At 48.1% G+C, this 16,583-nt stretch overlaps 1 protein-coding gene across 2 annotated transcripts in view; it reads right to left on the bottom strand.

Moving 5' to 3' along the window:
• The window catches only part of AFAP1L1 (actin filament associated protein 1 like 1), a 57,834-nt gene that overhangs the window by 25,074 nt on the left and 16,177 nt on the right, over window positions 1-16,583 (bottom strand). Inside the window, exons 1-8 of one of the 2 annotated variants that reach the window (XM_010956087.3) lie at window positions 12,367-16,327; window positions 9,667-9,795; window positions 8,525-8,608; window positions 7,619-7,716; window positions 6,861-6,969; window positions 3,588-3,686; window positions 2,697-2,908; window positions 838-1,017 (exon numbers count right to left, since the gene is read on the bottom strand). In XM_010956087.3, coding sequence (XP_010954389.2) covers window positions 838-1,017; window positions 2,697-2,908; window positions 3,588-3,686; window positions 6,861-6,969; window positions 7,619-7,716; window positions 8,525-8,608; window positions 9,667-9,795; window positions 12,367-12,442 — 987 coding nt within the window. In that variant the 5' untranslated portion in view covers window positions 12,443-16,327. Of the gene's footprint in view, window positions 1-837; window positions 1,018-2,696; window positions 2,909-3,587; window positions 3,687-6,860; window positions 6,970-7,618; window positions 7,717-8,524; window positions 8,609-9,666; window positions 9,796-12,366; window positions 16,328-16,583 lie in introns of those variants that run through there. The other variant, XM_074360907.1, reaches the window with a different exon arrangement.

Here is a 16,583-nt window from a genome sequence, read left to right as displayed (position 1 = left end):
CTCTCTAGAATCTTTGCAAGAACCGTTTTATAGAGGCAGAAACTGAGGCACAGGGAGGTGAAGTCATTTGCAGAGGCTCACGCAGCCAGTAAATGCCGCTTAGGTCTGGGACTTGAACTTAAGCCTGTGTGGCACCCAGGTCCTCCCTTGTCATCACTATGCCACCCTGCCTGTGGCATTGGAAGTGAGTTTCCTTGTTTGCTTCTAATCCTGGCCCCACTTAGTTGTTGACCTTCAGTGAGTCTCAGAATCTCTCTGTGCCTCAGTTTCCTCATCTGTAAAATGGGAACAGTATTAGTCCCACTGTGAGCAGTGAAAGAAATCATGTATAAAAAGCTCTTAGCACAACACATGGCACAAATAAGTGCTCAGTACATGGTAACGCTAATTGTTCTATAGCTGCAAGGTGCAGAGGCTGGGTCATAGGTAGATGTTATAGATATGTACATTTTACCTAAGACAAAGGAGAATTTCTCCTTTACTAAAAGAGAAAGGATTAGCTTGTCTAATGATAAAATGAGCTTCCTTTGTAGGTATTAAGTTCCTCATTCCAGATGTACATGCAGGTTGGACAAACTCACAATGAGCATTTTAGAAAGGGGATCCAGATAACAAGAAGGAACATGGGTCTCTAGCCCAAGGTCTGTCTCCTGGAGATGTCTCAGGCCCATTTCCACATAAAGCCCTTGCAGTGTGCAGGGCACTGACCCCCTCTCCCCTGAGCAAGCCCTGTTTTTCAGGGACAGGAGCCCATCCCACTGAGGGCTGGGCCTGGGGAAGAGAGGAAGGAAGGAAGGGACGGAGGGCAGGCGGGAGAAGGGCACAGGCCCCCTGTACCTTCAGCCACTCCTCGGCCTGCTCCCGGCTCTGCAGTGCCAGCACCAGGACTTCGGTAGCCCCCTGGGAGAAGCGCAGCTCGTGCCTCTTGTGCCGGCTGTCCTTGGGCACGTAGATGACGTTGCACACATCCAGCGCTAGCCTCAGATGCGGCTGCTGGTCCTTGGAGCTTTTGTAACACTGGACAGGAAGAGAAGGGGTTAGGGGGAGGGCCTCCTGAAGTGGAGAGTGGAGGGAGGAGACAGGGAAGATTAACCTATACCACAGAGACCTCCCCCACCCAGCCCGACTGTGGGCACTGTCCGGAGACAGGGCTGTGGCTATTCACCAGAGAAGAGAAGCCTGGGGGGCTGTCTCTGGACAATCTTCAGATCTCAGGGCTACTGAGGGGCCCCAAGGGTCACAACTACCTATTTAGGAAGAGGCAGATTTTAGCACAATACAAGGAAGACCATTCTAGTCTAAAGAACCGGAGAAGAAACCGGCTGTTTTGGGAGGAAGCCAGCTCCCTGCTATTAATGGGCTACATGGCAGGAATGTGGAAGAGAGAATTCCAGCAGAGGTGGATGGTTGGGCTTGGGAAGTCAATAGTTTATCAATAATGATTCTCACTTCCCAGCTCTTATTATGAGGCTTAACATTACCTTGATACCAGAACTTGACAATGACATTACAAAAAAGGGAAATTATAGGCTAATCTCTCCCATAACATAGGGTAGAAGCCCTAAAAAATATATTAGCGTATAGAATCCAGACATACAAAAAGCATATTGCCTCAAGACCAAGCTGGGTTTATTCTAGGAGGGCAAGAGTGGGTTATCATTCAAAAACTAACCATATAGTTAATTATAGTAATAGAAAAGAGAAAAACCACGTATCTCAATTGAAGCAGAAAAATATTTGATAAAATTCTGCACTCATTTGTAACATAACTCTTCGCAAACTAGGATGAGATAGCAACTTCCTTTATGTGATAATAAGGAACACCTACCAAAAACCCATAGCAAACATCTTCCTTGATGGTGAATTACTGAAACTTTCCCTTTAATATCTGGATTGAGACAAGGATGCCTGCTCTCACCACTTCTATTTACATCGTACTGGAGGTCCTATCCAGTGCAATAAGTTAAGAAAAAAATGGAAGGCATAAGGTGTGGAAAGAAGTAAGTCATAATTCTTGGCTAGTTCTGGCCTGAGATGAGCTTTTCACTGTTTCAGGGTGAGAAAAGTTCATACTTCAAATGGATATATGTTGGGAAAGGCTTGTCAATAGATTTTTAGGTAAAGAGATACCATTTTTTTTCCTGAAATTATGTCCATCCTATTTTGGAATTAAAGGTACATTTTCTTTTATAAAATGATAGTGATGAGAGATGGTGAATTAAATTGAAAAAAAGCAAAAAATACAATAACAAATGTTGCATGGGCTAAGTTTTAGAAAAGACAGATATGTGGAAACGAGGATGGAAATACATGCTTTAAAACTTAACAGTGGTTAAGGTCAATGGGATTATAGGTGAGTTTTTAAAAAATAATTTTTCATTTTGTTTTCTTCTAGTTTTGAAGGAACAATTTGCTTATATAATGAAAAATGATAAACATGGTTTTAAAGGGATAAAAAAATTCATCTCTGGAAAAACAAAGTGTTTATCAGGTCTTCAAGTTTTGTTTTGTTTTGCTTTGTTTTTTAATTCTGTTCGAGTGGGAGTGCCCTGATCTCAAAAGGTACTGGGCTTTGAGCCTCTGTGCACAAAGCAAGCCCAGAGGAACCGAGGCAGACACACCTGCACTCACACAGACACATGCACGCACATGCAAGTCCACGTGAAGCCGAGAGGCAAATGTCTGCGGCCACTCACCAGGAGCTGGTCCTCCTTAATGACGGTCAGCTGCTTGGCCCACTGCCCGAAGCGCTTTTTCCGCAGCAGGAAGGCACATATCCTGCAGTCCCTCACCAGGTGCATGGAGGCCTCCTCCGAGGGCCACTGGTGTGTGGGCTGCGGCCCTTTCCCTTCCTCTTCCTCCTCGTCGTAGGACTCGTAGGAGCTGCTCATGGCGTCAGAGTCATTGTCTGAAGGAGCCACGGAAACAACCCGTCCCTGTGCCGTTGCCCTGGGGGCACCTTCTTACCCCTCTGCAGGTGTCCCTGCTCTGGGGCCCCCGAGACCATGAAGTGGTGGTTGTGAGATGCGATCTTGGTAATAAATAAGCCCCCGTATGGGCACTGTCTTACAGATGTACCACTTGCTTTGTGATCTTGGTGACTTCACCTCTCAGAGCTTCAGTTCCCTCATCAGTAAAATGGTCATAATAATAATACCTACCTCACTGGGCTATTACGAGGAGCAGTGAATGCAGAATGTTTAGCTGAGTGTCTGGCACTCAGTGAGGGCTCATTAAATATCAGCTATTGTCATTCCCCGTCATCTTTGCATCCATTGTCTCAGGTCATTTTCGTGGCACCCAGCAAGTCCCCATTTTATACAGAAGGAAATTGGATGTTCAGAGAGAATAAACCAGTAGCCTAAGGTCAGTCACCAAGAATCAGGGCAAGGGCTTGGTTTGGGGCTTCTGACTCCTATGCCAGCAGTCTTCCCACTGAGCCCCAGGGTCACTGAAAACAAGGGCTTTGGGGCCCCCATGGTGACCCCAGAAGGGTGAGAGGGTGGTGGGCACCAGCATGCCAAGGTCAGGTTGAGGTCTGCTCTTCGTGAGGACAGAATCAGACTGAACGCCTGACTGGTACTTACAGGAGTTCTTCAGCTCCCCGTTCATCTTTGTTGTGGGGTAGCTGCTGTCTGCATCTTCGTAGTAGCCATCCACGATTGAGTGGGCTGGGCTGCAGCTGTCTGTAGGGTTGGAAAAAGAACAGTACTTGGAGAAACACAGGCAGACTCCAGGTGCCAGGGCTGGGAAGATCCTGGGCACCATGCCTTCCTCAGGGAAGAGAGAGTGGAGCTCTCAGCAGCTCTTGGCCAGGGTGCGGGGCCTCCTCTCTGCATCTCGTGTGCTGTAGTTCCCCTTGCCCTCTGTGCTCTTGTCACCAGGAACTGTCACACCTCCAGGCCTGTGTTCATGCTATTCCCTGTGCCCTCTTAGCATCTGCTAGAGAGCTCCTACTCACCCTTCAGGACACAGCTCAAAGATCTTTCCTCTGACCTTCCCAGGCAGAGAGTGCTCAGCCCCTTTTCTCTGACCCCAGAGCATTGGTGTGTGTCTTGGTCACAGCTCTGGTCCCCCCACTGCAGGGAGTGGTGTCCCAGTAGCTGGGGTCAGACCCCCTTTCTGCTCTGCCTTTGCCTCATCTTCCACCTCAGCCCTTCTGCTTCTTAATACAGTCACCCCCTCATCTCCTTCTAAACCTTTGCGCCTGCAAAGGAGGAACTGGAGTAGGGGAGATAATGATAATACAATAGTGAGTACAACAGCTGCCGATGCTGAATTTTTGTGCTTTCCCGTTCATGGGAGTCAGTGCAGTACAGGAGTGGACGTATCCCACGTTGTATTCTGCATCACAGTTACGGGGGAGGGGGCTTTTTAAAATGGAGAACCCTGGACTGTATCTACAAAGATTTGATTCACTGGTATGGGCTGGGCTGAGAAGTCTGCACTGAGAAAAAAAACTGTTTAATAGGACAGTTCTGAACATATGTAAAAATAGCAAATGTACTGAACTCCAAGGAATCAGATTTTTTTTAAAAACAATTAAGATTATTTTGATATAGATGGTCTCTGGAGCACACTTTGAAGTTCATTGGATTAAGGGCATGTGCTTTGGGGTTGATCAGATTGGAATTCACATCTATTTCCATCATTTACTGAGTAACCTGGGAAAGAAAACAGTTTCCCTGCATTTCAGAATCTTCACCTACAAAGCGACATGAACAGTTCTCACCTTGGATCAGGGATATAATGCATCTGGACTCTCAGCACAGTGTCTGGCACACAGAATGTGCCAGACAAATGCCAGATATTATTATAATTATCTCTTTGATTCCCACAAGGTAGGGAGCTAGGTACCAGACTCACTTTACAGTTGAAGAAACTGAGGCCACACACTTTGCTAGTGATAGAGCCTGGATCAGAGCTGAGGTTGCCAGCTCAGGGGATAAGTGCGTGTCCCCTCCTCCAGGAAACCTTCCTTCACCCAGTCCAACTCGCTCTCACATCACATTGTTCCTCAAAGCACTGCTCTGGGCTCACTGCCCCTGCCGTCCATCTGTTTCCTGAGGACGGCAGCACTCAAATTCCCAGCACTAGGACACCCAGTTCTATCTCCCAGGCTAGGTTCAGAGCTGCCTTTCCCAGCAGGCACTCACTCTGAGGTCTCAGATGCTGGTGACATCTCTGTGATGTGGACTGAGGGTGCTAAAGCAAGAGGTGGGGGTGGGGGAGGAAGAGATGCGAAGGGGGAGAGGGAGGGAGCATTGTGGGAGTGCTTGGACACCTGGCAGGCTGGACGCTGTGTGAGAGGAAGGATACTTCCTGACGGGCTTGGCACCCTCTCCCTGGACGTGGTCCTTGGCCTTTCCTGAGACACTCCCTTCCCTTCCGCCCCAGGATCCCTGCTGCTCCTGGGAGGTGGGGTAGGAGCCTCACCCAGCTGAGGGCCTTGACTTGGGATTCAGGGCCCAGCAGCACTTGTCCCCTGGTTCTTCCCTGTCCTCAAGTGGATAAATTAAGTTACCCACGTCACATATCAGCTGCTGGCAGTGACACAGACCCCAAGACTATCTGGGCTAAAGAGGGCTGCTGATCCCCTGTTCCAAACCCAACATTTCACTAGTTTTGTTTGAACTAGTTTATTAATCATAAAAATAATATATCATGATAGCCCAAAGGCGGAAACAACCAAAATGTCCATCAACTGACGAATGGATAAACAACTTGTGGTATATCCATACTATGGAATGCTGTTTGTCCATGAAAAGGAAGGAAGTACTGATATGTGCAGTGACATGGATGAACCTCGAAAACATTATGCTAAGTCAAACACTCAGACATAAAAGGCTATACATATCATTTAATTCTGTTGATGTGAAATATCCAGATTAGGCACATCCATAAAAACAGAGAGCAGACTGGTTGAGAGGGGAACAGGGAGTGACTGCTTATTGGTTATGGGGTTTCCTTCTGGAGTGCTGAAAATGTTTGGGAACTAGATGATGGTGATGGCTGCACAACACTGAGTGCACTAAATGCCACTGACTGGACACTTTAAAATGGTTGGAGCGGCCAGTTTTATGTTGTGTGTATTTTACTGCAGCATGGTGAGAAGCACAATCAGTACAAAAGACTATGAATGGGAAAATGTGTTCCCTCCACCCAGATTTCTATTCATTTCCTTACAGGAAAATAATGTTAAGAGTTTCTTATCCTAGAAAAATTGTTAACTGCATGTGCGTGTGGGTACCCTATTTAAAGACAAATGGAATCATTTTGTTGTATGCAGTATTGTTTGATTTTTTTTTTTCCAGTATGTATCTTGGGATTCATTTCTGATCAGCACAGACAGACCTATCTTACGTATGTTTTGGTGGTTGGAGAATATGCCACTGTGCTGCTGCATGACAGGACAGCAGCACACAAACGTATTATACAAGTTGCACCGTACATGCTGGGTCATCTAAAAACTATACTAGAATTTCTTGTATGTGATGTTAAGTCCCTGTGCTCAAGTCAGTAGTAGTCGTCTGTGAATCTCTATCCTAGTGCATTTATATGTGTGTGTCTAGCTCCCCTTCCTGATTTTAAAGGTAGGAGAACTGAGGCTCAGAGAAGGGAAAGGGATTGTCCAAGGCCACACAGAACTGAGACTAGAACCCAAGCCCCTGACCCCCAGGTCATGCCCACTGGCCCACCCAGGCTGTCACTGGAGAGGCCGGGTGCTCAGGCAGCTCCTTAGGAGATCAGCATGGCTGGATGGTGCCAGGCTTGGTGCTCTAGCCCTAGCAGGACACACAGGAACTTCAGGAGAGGAGCCTCCTTCTCCTCACCACTGACCCCCAGGGACCAGAACTTACTGTGGGAGCTGATGTACTCTGGGGACTTGCCCGGTCCCAGGGGAAGGGCCTCCTCATAGTAGTCCTCAGGTGGAGGTCTGTTGGGGAGCGGTGGAGGCAGGTCAGCTGCCTGATGGGGGACAAAGGAGGTGTGTGAGACCCAGAAAGCCAGGAGAGCAGGCAGAGTGATGGGGAGGAGGCTGGGGGAGAGGGAGGCAGGAACTCCTAGAAAGCAGGATGCAGTCTCTCAGTGTGAAAGGACACAGTAAGTGGTCAACAATTGGTACCATTTATGGTGATGATAATAGTGAATTATGCAGTTGACAGACAATGCTTGATGTGATTTGAGCCCTTTGTCCTAATTCCATGGCCCCAAGGCTAGGAACCTTAGATATGATCCTAACCTTCATTTTTGTAGGTGAAAATGTTAGGCTCAGAGGAGGGAAGTGATCTGCCCCGGGCCACACAGCAGGAGGGAGGAGGGCAGAGGCCACCCAACTTGTGATCCAGAGCTTTCCCCATCACTCCACCTGTACAACTGTGATCAGAGGTTGGGGTGGGGATGTCCTTGGGCCAGAAGGGACAGGTCAGTTTATCACATTATCCCTGCTTGGCATGGGCACAGTGAGCATGTCATGAGTCATTGAAACATTCTCACAATGCTGTTTCTGCCCTTAACCATCACATAGTAGAGAGAACAGGTCCTGCACAGCCGCATTGGAGGGGAGCTTCTCTCCCCACTCCAGAGGAACAGAGGGCCCGAGAGTGTAGGAACTCACTTGTCTCAGAGATGGACTCTTGGCTGGCTCAGGGCTGGCTCCTTTGCAGGGCTCCCCCTCATCCTCTGGCATGTCTCGAAGGTCGCTCAAATCACAGTCTACAGAGGGTCAGGCCATTGAGGCAGAGAAAGTGGAGGATGAGCATGGCAGAGGGAGAGGAGGACTGAATTTGGGGTCAGGGGCTACATTGCCTCCTCCATTAGTAACCCTGAGCAAGTGACTTCATCCCTCTCATCTGTAAAGTGGTCACAATAATCCCTGCCTTGTCTAGCTCCCAGTGCCATTGAGATGATCAAATGGGTTAATATTTGGTATGGTGCTTTGGAAACTTTCAAGTGTTATGTTAATGAAGGCACAGTGTCTTCCCTAAATCTGTCAGTCCATAAATCGTTTCACCTGACCCGTAACTTTCTCCCTGTGCCCTGTGTTGGACAGTGCAATTTCCCCTCAGGATACAGCAGAGCTCGCGCACACCCTGCACGCAGCCTGGCTCACCTGCTCCCACACCCATGGTGCCTCTGCTAGTCCGTTACAGCTCCATTATCTGCTGAGCGGTGGGACAGCTCATCCCAGGGACCAGGCAGCCGCCATGATGGATGCGAGCAGCAGGCGAGACAATGCCCTATGTGCTAGCCTTCTTTGGCCTGCATTTTCATCGGTACCATTCCTCAAGTCTCAGGGATGACTTTCCATAACCGTACAGATTTTGACTAGATTTTCAGATCTGGCAGGGCCCAGAGAGACAAAGGGACTTGGCCAAAGTGACTCAATGTTGTAATGTTAGAGCCAGGACCAGATGCAGGTATTTTCCTGCTCAATCTGGGGCTCCTTCCAGGGACTGGGGCGGCTCACATGCACATGGGGGAAAGGGTGACTTCCACCTGGGGTTGGGACAGGGTTGCTTACCAAATTCTTCAAAGAGGGACTCCACGAAGCTGGGTCCTGAGTGGAGGTCCGCCGTGTTCACGTACAGGTAGGAGACTTCTTTGGCTGTGAGGACGGAGGGGAGCACCCCAGCAGTGAGGAGAGGGCGCCTGGGGCTGCTGCTGATGCTGAGGAGGGCCAGATCCCCCCCCCCCCTCGGACTGCTGTCCCACACAGGACACAGCACTTAGTTGGTAAAGCATGTGCACGTTCTAAATTATTCCCCTGCTTTCAAACTTTGTTTTCCTTTTTAATTGTTACTGAGGATCTCTTTTTCCAAGTGAAAGGATGCTCAGAGCCCAGTACAGAGAACAGAGTGGAAGGGATGCTTTGGGGACAGCTGGGAGACAGTTGGTAAACTACTGCCCCTTTCGTCCTCCAAAAGCCCTGTGAAGGTGGCCAATGACATTGACCCGTTTTGCTGCTGAGAAGGGAGGCTCCGTGTCACCCAGTGGTGACTTCCCACTACATCACTCAGATCCCACCAGCTCTGTGGGACACACTACAGCTCATTAGAGTTTCCAGAGCTCTTGATTTACACATATCATCTTGTGGCTGACTTGGGGTTAGAGAAAAGCCTGGGGCAGATGAGGAGGCCTTGCTGCTGAGCATACAGTGAGGCACAGAGGCTGTGGGAAGTAGAGGGAGGGGCAAGAGTAGAGATGGGGGCACGTATACAACTCTTAGAGATGAGGGAATGTGTGTGTATGTGTGTCCGAGTGTAAGAGTGAGTGATGTGTATGCACATGTCAGAGTGTGCTCGAGTGTTTGTTGTGTGTGTGTGATGCGTATGTGAGCGTGCTGCATGTGAGAGAGCATGTGGGGTGTGTCGTGTGTTATGTATGGGAGATCTGTGTTATGTATGGGAGGACATCTTGAGTGTGTGAGGGTGGTATGTGGTGTGTAGGTGAGTGTATGTGGCATGTGAGTTGTGCATGTGAGTTTGTAGAGGGCTGGGGATGGACGAGGTCGAAGAGCGCAGCCAGGGCGGTGGTGCAGAAGGGCTGAAGCGGGTGGGCATGCTGGCTAGACCATGAAGAGTTGCATGCCGTGCTGTGAGGCTTAGGCTTCCTCCTGCTAGCCGGCCCTGGGAGGGTTCTTGAGGCAGAGTGCAGATGGCTGACCTGGGAGGGGCTGCAGGCTCTGCAGGATGGAGGCCACGGCCATCTTCTTCTCCAGGGTGGTGTCACTGAGGTACTCGTGGTCCAGGAGACTGAGCAGCCCTGTGAGCTCAGGGAGCAGCTGCTCCAGCACTGAGGAGGAAGGCCCATGGAGCATGGTCACAGCTCTGTGTCCAGGATCGAGGCCCTACCCCTACCCTCCAGGACCCAGGGAAGCAGGGGCCACAGGGCAGGGCCCAGGGCAACAGGGAGACCTCAGAGGCCCTCACACAGCTGTCCCAGTGCTGGCCACCAGCCTCCCCTGGGACAGCCCTGCTCAGTTAACTGTGACGTTTTTCCGGCCTCCCCACTCTGCCTCAGACTTCATCTGGTCTTAACCTGAGGACTGAACCTTCCAGATATCCTGAGTGGAGGCACTTAGCCCTCTCTTTGTCCCAGCCTGCCCTTTGCTTTGCAGGCCCAGAGGTCCTTCCTCACTGCAGCTCGAAGGTCAGTGCAGGCCCAGGCAGGAGCCCCGGCTGTCCAGGACACAGGGCAGGAAGGAAGCCTTCCTGTCCAGTCAATCCATACACTTCAATCTCTGGAACCTTCTGTTTCCGGTGGCTTGGTGGGAGCCAAACTCAACGTTAACCCTTCCCACCCTGGGTCCCAAACTCTTGTTGCCATTCTTTCTTTCCACGCTCACTAATGTTTCTCAAACTTGAATGTATATAGGAATTACCAGGAGATCTTGTCAAAATGCAGATTCTGACTCAGGAGGTCTGGTGCGGGACCTGAGATTCTGTACTGCTGACAAGCTCCCAGCTGAAACTGATGCTGTGGGTCTGAGACCACACGGAGTTGCAAGATCCTAGAGCACAGAGTTCTTTAAAAAGACTGGAGTGTGCCAAGACCATGATGTCATCAATGTCTCCCTGTCCCAAAGCAGTATCCTGGGACTTGGTTTGCCTTAGAGTCGAAGACCGGCTCCATTACAGTAGTAATATTGTCCTCCTTTGCAACTTTGCATAATAATAAGAGCTAACGTGTGTTGAACAATTATTGTGAACTTTGCTAAGCTTTTTCCCATTTATTGTCTAATTTAAATCTCATCTCATGTATTTTATTATCTCCATTATATGGGGGATGCAGCTAAGGCTCAGAGAGGCTAAATAACTTCCACAGGGCCACACAGCCAGCAGAGCCTCAACTGAATCTGATTCCCTCACTCTATACTTTAAACCGTGGCACAAGATCACTTTGCAGTATTTGATAGGATCCTACCAAATTTTGAGATTGGTCTGATGATCACACCCATTTTTTAGATGAAGAAACTAAGGCTCAGAGAAGATAACTAGCTTGAAGTTACACAGAGAAGCAGAAGAGCCAAGACTTCCTCCAGTCTCTTGACTCTCAGCTCCATGTGCTTCCCCCTACCAGGGCCCTGCTGAGGAAACGGTGAGGCTCTGACCTGCAGCTACAGGGTCTGGATGTATAAGAGGGGCTATAACATCTTGCATAAGAGAATCAATCCTGGAGCCAGAGTTCTTGGGTTCACATTCAGGCTCCATCATTAGCTGTGGGACCTTTGGCAAGTTACTTAACCCATGACTCAGTTTGCCCCTCTGTAAAAGGGAGAAATAACAGCAGCTACCTCAGAGGGTCGCTGTGAGGATTAATTATGACACGTGTGAAAACTGCCTTGCCTTGAACAGAGTAAATCTCACCCCCAGTCAGCTCTGAGTACTGTCACTATGGTACCTGCCATGCTGACCTGTGCTGTGAGATCTGAGTGTCCCTCAGCAGGCGTGAGGCTCTGGGAATTGTGGACTGTACCATGAATCTCCACTTCCTTAGTGTCTAGTCTGGGGCCTGCTCAGAGTGGGTGTGCTGTGTGTGTTGGATGAAAGAGGGATGGAGAGATGAGCACAAGAGAACTTTCTAAGAATAGAAATCTTATGTACAGAGAGTGGCACTTGTTGGAAAACTGTGATGTTGCAGACTCTGTGCATCTCCTCATATGTGTTGGAAATGAGCTCAAGGCCCTGTGTTGGAAATGAGCTCAAGGCCCATACTGACAGCTACCGCCTCATGGGCTCTCTCACCTCAGGGTCCTGAGGTAGGGGCTTCCCACGCCATGTCTCATTTCATCCCCATAGCACGTATGTGAGTAGGTCCTACTGGGATATGTATTTTCCAGGAGGTGACTCTGAGGCTGAGGGAAGCTGTGGGACGGTCGCCCAACTTGAAAGAGGAGGTGCTGGGCTGATCTCAAGTTTGCGTGATTCCTGGAGCCACTGTGTTGTCAAACTCCAGGCCTCACCCCAGAGCCTAAGTGGAAGGGGCCTGGAGGCCCTGCTGCTCCCAGGGCCAGAGCCCCTGCAATGACATTGGGTGAGGGCTCTAGGGGGGTACAGCTCTCTCTTTGAAGCAGGGAATTGTTTACAGTCATTTTAGCCAAGTTTTAGCTGTTTTGAAAGAAATCTTTTCGAATGGAATCACAAACCTCTCTGGCACCAGCAGACACACCAAAAGTCAGTTAACTCAATTCCAAAATGTGTCCTGATTTACTCTAACTATGTGCCAGGCTGGCCACTTGGGTGAATTAGAAAATGAGTAAGATACTGTTCCACTGTCACCCTCTCTCTCTCTCACATTCACATGTGCGTACACACACATGCGTGCTCACACACACATACACACCCCACACTCATAATTACTCACCAGGGAGGCCGTGGTAAGTGCTACAAGGAAGGCCCCACAGGGTAACCGTGAGAGCTTTCTTGTGGCCTGCAGCCATGGTTCATGTTTGAGCATCCATGACGCGGCTGTGCTATGCAGGAGTGTCAAGGCTTCAGGGTGCAGTGGCTGTTTACCTCCCTACCAGTGGTTCTGAAACTTTCTGGCCTCAGGACTCTTTTACACTTTTATTGAGGACCCCCAAGAACTTTTGTTTTATGTGGGTTATAGCTAGCTAATTGACTTTTTTAGCGCTTAAAACTGAGAAAAACTTAAAACGCAAGAATACTCAGGCACACATCCCATTAACCTTCAGAGCTACCACATCATCACATGTCACATAACCTCTGGAAAACTCCTCTGTACGCCCATAAGGGAATGAGAGTGAAGAGGGCATATAAGGTCTTAGTACTGTATAAAAGTAGATTTGACCTTGTGGACCACCTGAAAGCATCCTGGGGACCCCGAAGGCATCTCCATCCCAGACATACCTTTCTGAGAATTGCTGTCCTTCAATAAATGACCTCAGATTGCTAAGCTGTTTGTATTTAAGTCAGTCAATCTGTCTGTCCCACCCTATCTCCCTGTCCGCCTTCCTTTCTGTCTCTCTTTCTTTATACTGTGAGGTTCCAAGAATTTCTTCTTGCTGCTATCAGCTAGTGCCCTGTGTGGCAACATTCTGGCTTCTAAAAACTCCCCTGCTTCTACAGTAAGAAAAATAAGGTTCTGAGTGAGTTCTCTGCATTTAAAAACATGAGTTTTAGTACCCAAGCTTTCTTCATAACACTTTTTCTGTTTTTGTTTTTCCTGGTCCTTGATGGGATTCCTAACATGGGACCTTGATTTCTAAGTGTTTTCCTTTCAACTGAGTTGTAATCATAAAAGTCCAAACAGGCAAAGGAGGGAGCTGAGTGAGTCTGAGAGAAGCACATGGGAAGTGAGGAGCTGCCTAGTCCTGGTAGCTTTGTTTCTGCAGCCTGGAAGCAACTGGCAGGCAGCAGGTGGTCTAAAGCATGAACCCTGGGGGAAAGTTCAGCTTGCAGCATTAAGGGGCGAGAACCCTTCCTTGACCTGAGCAGTTACCATTGTGCGGGGCAGTTAACGCACATCATCTCATTTAGTCCTCACAAACTGCACGAGTATTGCTGTCTGTGTGCTACGAGGGACGGAAGCTCAGAGAAGTGAGGTCACCCAGCCAGTAAGTGGTGAGGCCAAGCCGTCTGACTTCAAAGGTTGCACCCCTGTACCTGAGTCCTCCATCAGAGGACTTGGGCTCAGAGCAAGGGAGGCCAGACTGGGGCAGGGAAGAGGCGAACCCCCTTATTGTAGGGCTGGAATCCTGCTCGGTGGTCTTTCTCCACTGGGCATGTTGAACATTACAGCCCTAACTGTGAAGATTACAGAAAAGAAAAACAAGTGACTCAAAACATATAGCTGACTTAACTGCAGGATGCTATCCCAGGGAGAAACTTACACACCATGGTTGCAGGAAAGCTCTCAGCCAGCCCTTAGCTCTTCAAAGACAATCCAAGACTCTGCCCAAAATCTCACTTTCAGGTGTGATGAATATACGTGTGTCTTTGATGGCTTCTTCGTCTTTAACTCCAGAGAATTCAAACCACAGGGATTTAACCCATCAAATAATTTAATTTGGGGAGAAATCATATGCATATAATGGTATAATGCTTATGACAAATGGTCATACCCTCTCCCAGGGGGTTTGCTGGAAAAGCAGATTCCTGGACCTCCTTTCTGGAGAATCTGATTCAGTAGGCCTTGTACTGGGACCCAGGAATCTGCATTTTAGCAAGTACTCCAGTGATTCCAAGGTTCAACCTCTGAAAAATACTCCACCAGAAGACATACTAGAGGCATGTCTGTGAACATAAAAAATGTGAGAAGACCTCCCTCACACATTAAAAAATTATCATTAGATATCCCCTTCTGAAATAACTGAGAGTCAAGGTGGGACTGAGAGCCCCTACAGCAGGTTGTAACTAGCTGGAAAGTGGAATCTTGTTTAGAAGAGCACAGTGATTAAGAGCTTTGGGGCGAGACCCATGCGAATTGGAATGCTTGCGCTGCCACTTCTGAGCTGTACAAAGATGGGCACATTAGAGAGCTCTGGCCTTGGTTTTCTCATCTGTCAAGTGAGAATAATAGGATCCCAACCTCCTAGGCTGGGAGAACTAGGTAAGGTCATGCTTGCAAAGCACTTTGTTTGGTGCTCTGCCTGGAGCCAGCAGTCATCAAGGAGACCATATTATTATTGTTGCTATTTCCTAATATTCCCCAGAACTAGTATTGATCAGATAGTATTTAGCAACAGATTTGCTATAGTTTTTTTTTAAATAAGCTCTGTGAGGACCTGTTTCAATCTGTGTCTCATAGTAGATGCCCAATGAGAATTTATTCAGTAAACACAGTAGTGATTGACCTTGTCTACCCTCTGATTTTAAAGATGTCAGAAATGAAGGTCTAAGAGGTTATTTGACTTAGCTATGGTCATACAACTAATTGAAGCCAGTGTTAAATTTACACAAAGCTTGATTATTAGATGAGTCATAGAAGACTGGCTGAGAGCACAGGCGGGGCGTACCCAGTCTGGGCCCCGCTCCCAGCTCTGCCATTTTCCACAGTGGGGAGTATCTTGACTTCCCTGAGCATCCAGTTCTTCATCTGCTAAGGAGGGGTAAAGCAGTAGCTGCTTAGCACGGTCACTGTGGAGATGAAATGAAGAGATGCATATAGTGCTCAGTGTACTTGGCAGTATTCTCTTCACTGGACTTCCCAGCAGATTCAGGTGCAGTGCTGGGCACAAGGGAGAGGGTAACTGGGGCAAGAGGATGTTGAGGGACTCTGCCAGTCCTGCTGCATGGACTGTTCATGGCCCTGGGTCTGACACTGAGCTTGGGTGGTTATGGCAGTTGGAGGCAGTGGAGCCCCTTTCCTCAGAGTGCTCCCTTCCCAAGGACCCCCTCCATGATGGGTGAGGGGGCAGTATCTTTGAGTTGGAAAGGCACTAATGCAACCCAGAATCCTGTCCCTGCCACCCCGAGTCAGGAAAGATCTTATCCCCTTCACCAACTTCTCCCACCTTCACTTCTGGTCCAGGTAATATCTGCTCTCGGCGGGCATCAGGACAGGGCTCTCTTTTACATCTAGAATTTCTAGAATTTATTTAGAACAATGAACACATTTCATTGATCTTTTTTTTTTTTTTTTTTTTTTTTTTTTGGTTTAGTTGAGCCTTAGGGAGGTACAGTGAAGTCCAGTGAGGGAAAACCAGGAAGAAATGGTCTGATCGTTGTTTATAAGTCTTCAGTCTTTCACCAAGTGGACCAGACAGGCACAGAAACCCAAGAGGGGTGATAGTTGTTCTCTGGGATGCAAAAAAGTTTGCCAAATAAAATTAGCAACCTACTTAAAATATATATCTAAGATTAGACCACTCTGTGCTTATTGTTCCTGGTGAATACTTATCTAAGACTAAGATCAGTTTTCTTTCTGCTCCTCCACCCTCCTCACCTAACTGAAATCAACATGAGATGGTAGAGAGCAGATATTTAAGCCCCAGGCAAAAAGCACTGCCACTTGCTCCCAGGACCGTATCCCTGGTCTGTACCCCTGGTGCAACCTGAGTGAAACCTTTAAGCAAAAGGTTTTCATCACAGCCAGTGTGGGTTCTAGTGCAGGGGAGGTCAGATTTACTGAGCGATCTCAAAGGTAATAAGTCTAATTTCCATGGCAAAAGAGAAGTGAATAATTCATCTTCAGGAAACCGTAGGAATAATAAACCCTGTCTGGGCCCCTACCAAGTCAGTCCGTGGGCACTTTGACTTGTGATCTCATTCCTGGGCACCTTTTAGTCTTTGGACTTTACAAAAATGCTTGGAAACAGCTTGCAAGTTGCAATTTCATTAAATGCAAAGCTGAAGGAGGAAACCAATTTCTCTTTTCCCCACCTCACCACTTGACAAGCCTCTTTAGAACAAAGATAACTCATCACTCTTTGTTATCAAAGTCAGAGAAAATGCAACCAGCATGATTCAAAAATGGAAAACATGAAGAATTGTCAGAATGTGGTTTATGAAGGGTCTGCAGTTTTCCTTTTGGTTTACTTAAATTTCCTTTCTCATTTCCAAACAGCAAAATAACCCATTTCCATCTCATAAAGACTCCTGACCTGGCGAAAGAACCAG

This window comes from Camelus bactrianus, chromosome 3 (genome assembly GCF_048773025.1).
Source record: "Camelus bactrianus isolate YW-2024 breed Bactrian camel chromosome 3, ASM4877302v1, whole genome shotgun sequence".
Classification (NCBI taxonomy): Eukaryota; Metazoa; Chordata; class Mammalia; order Artiodactyla; family Camelidae; genus Camelus; species Camelus bactrianus.
Note: the sequence above shows the minus strand (reverse complement) of the source record. Positions and strands in the feature narration are given on the sequence as shown.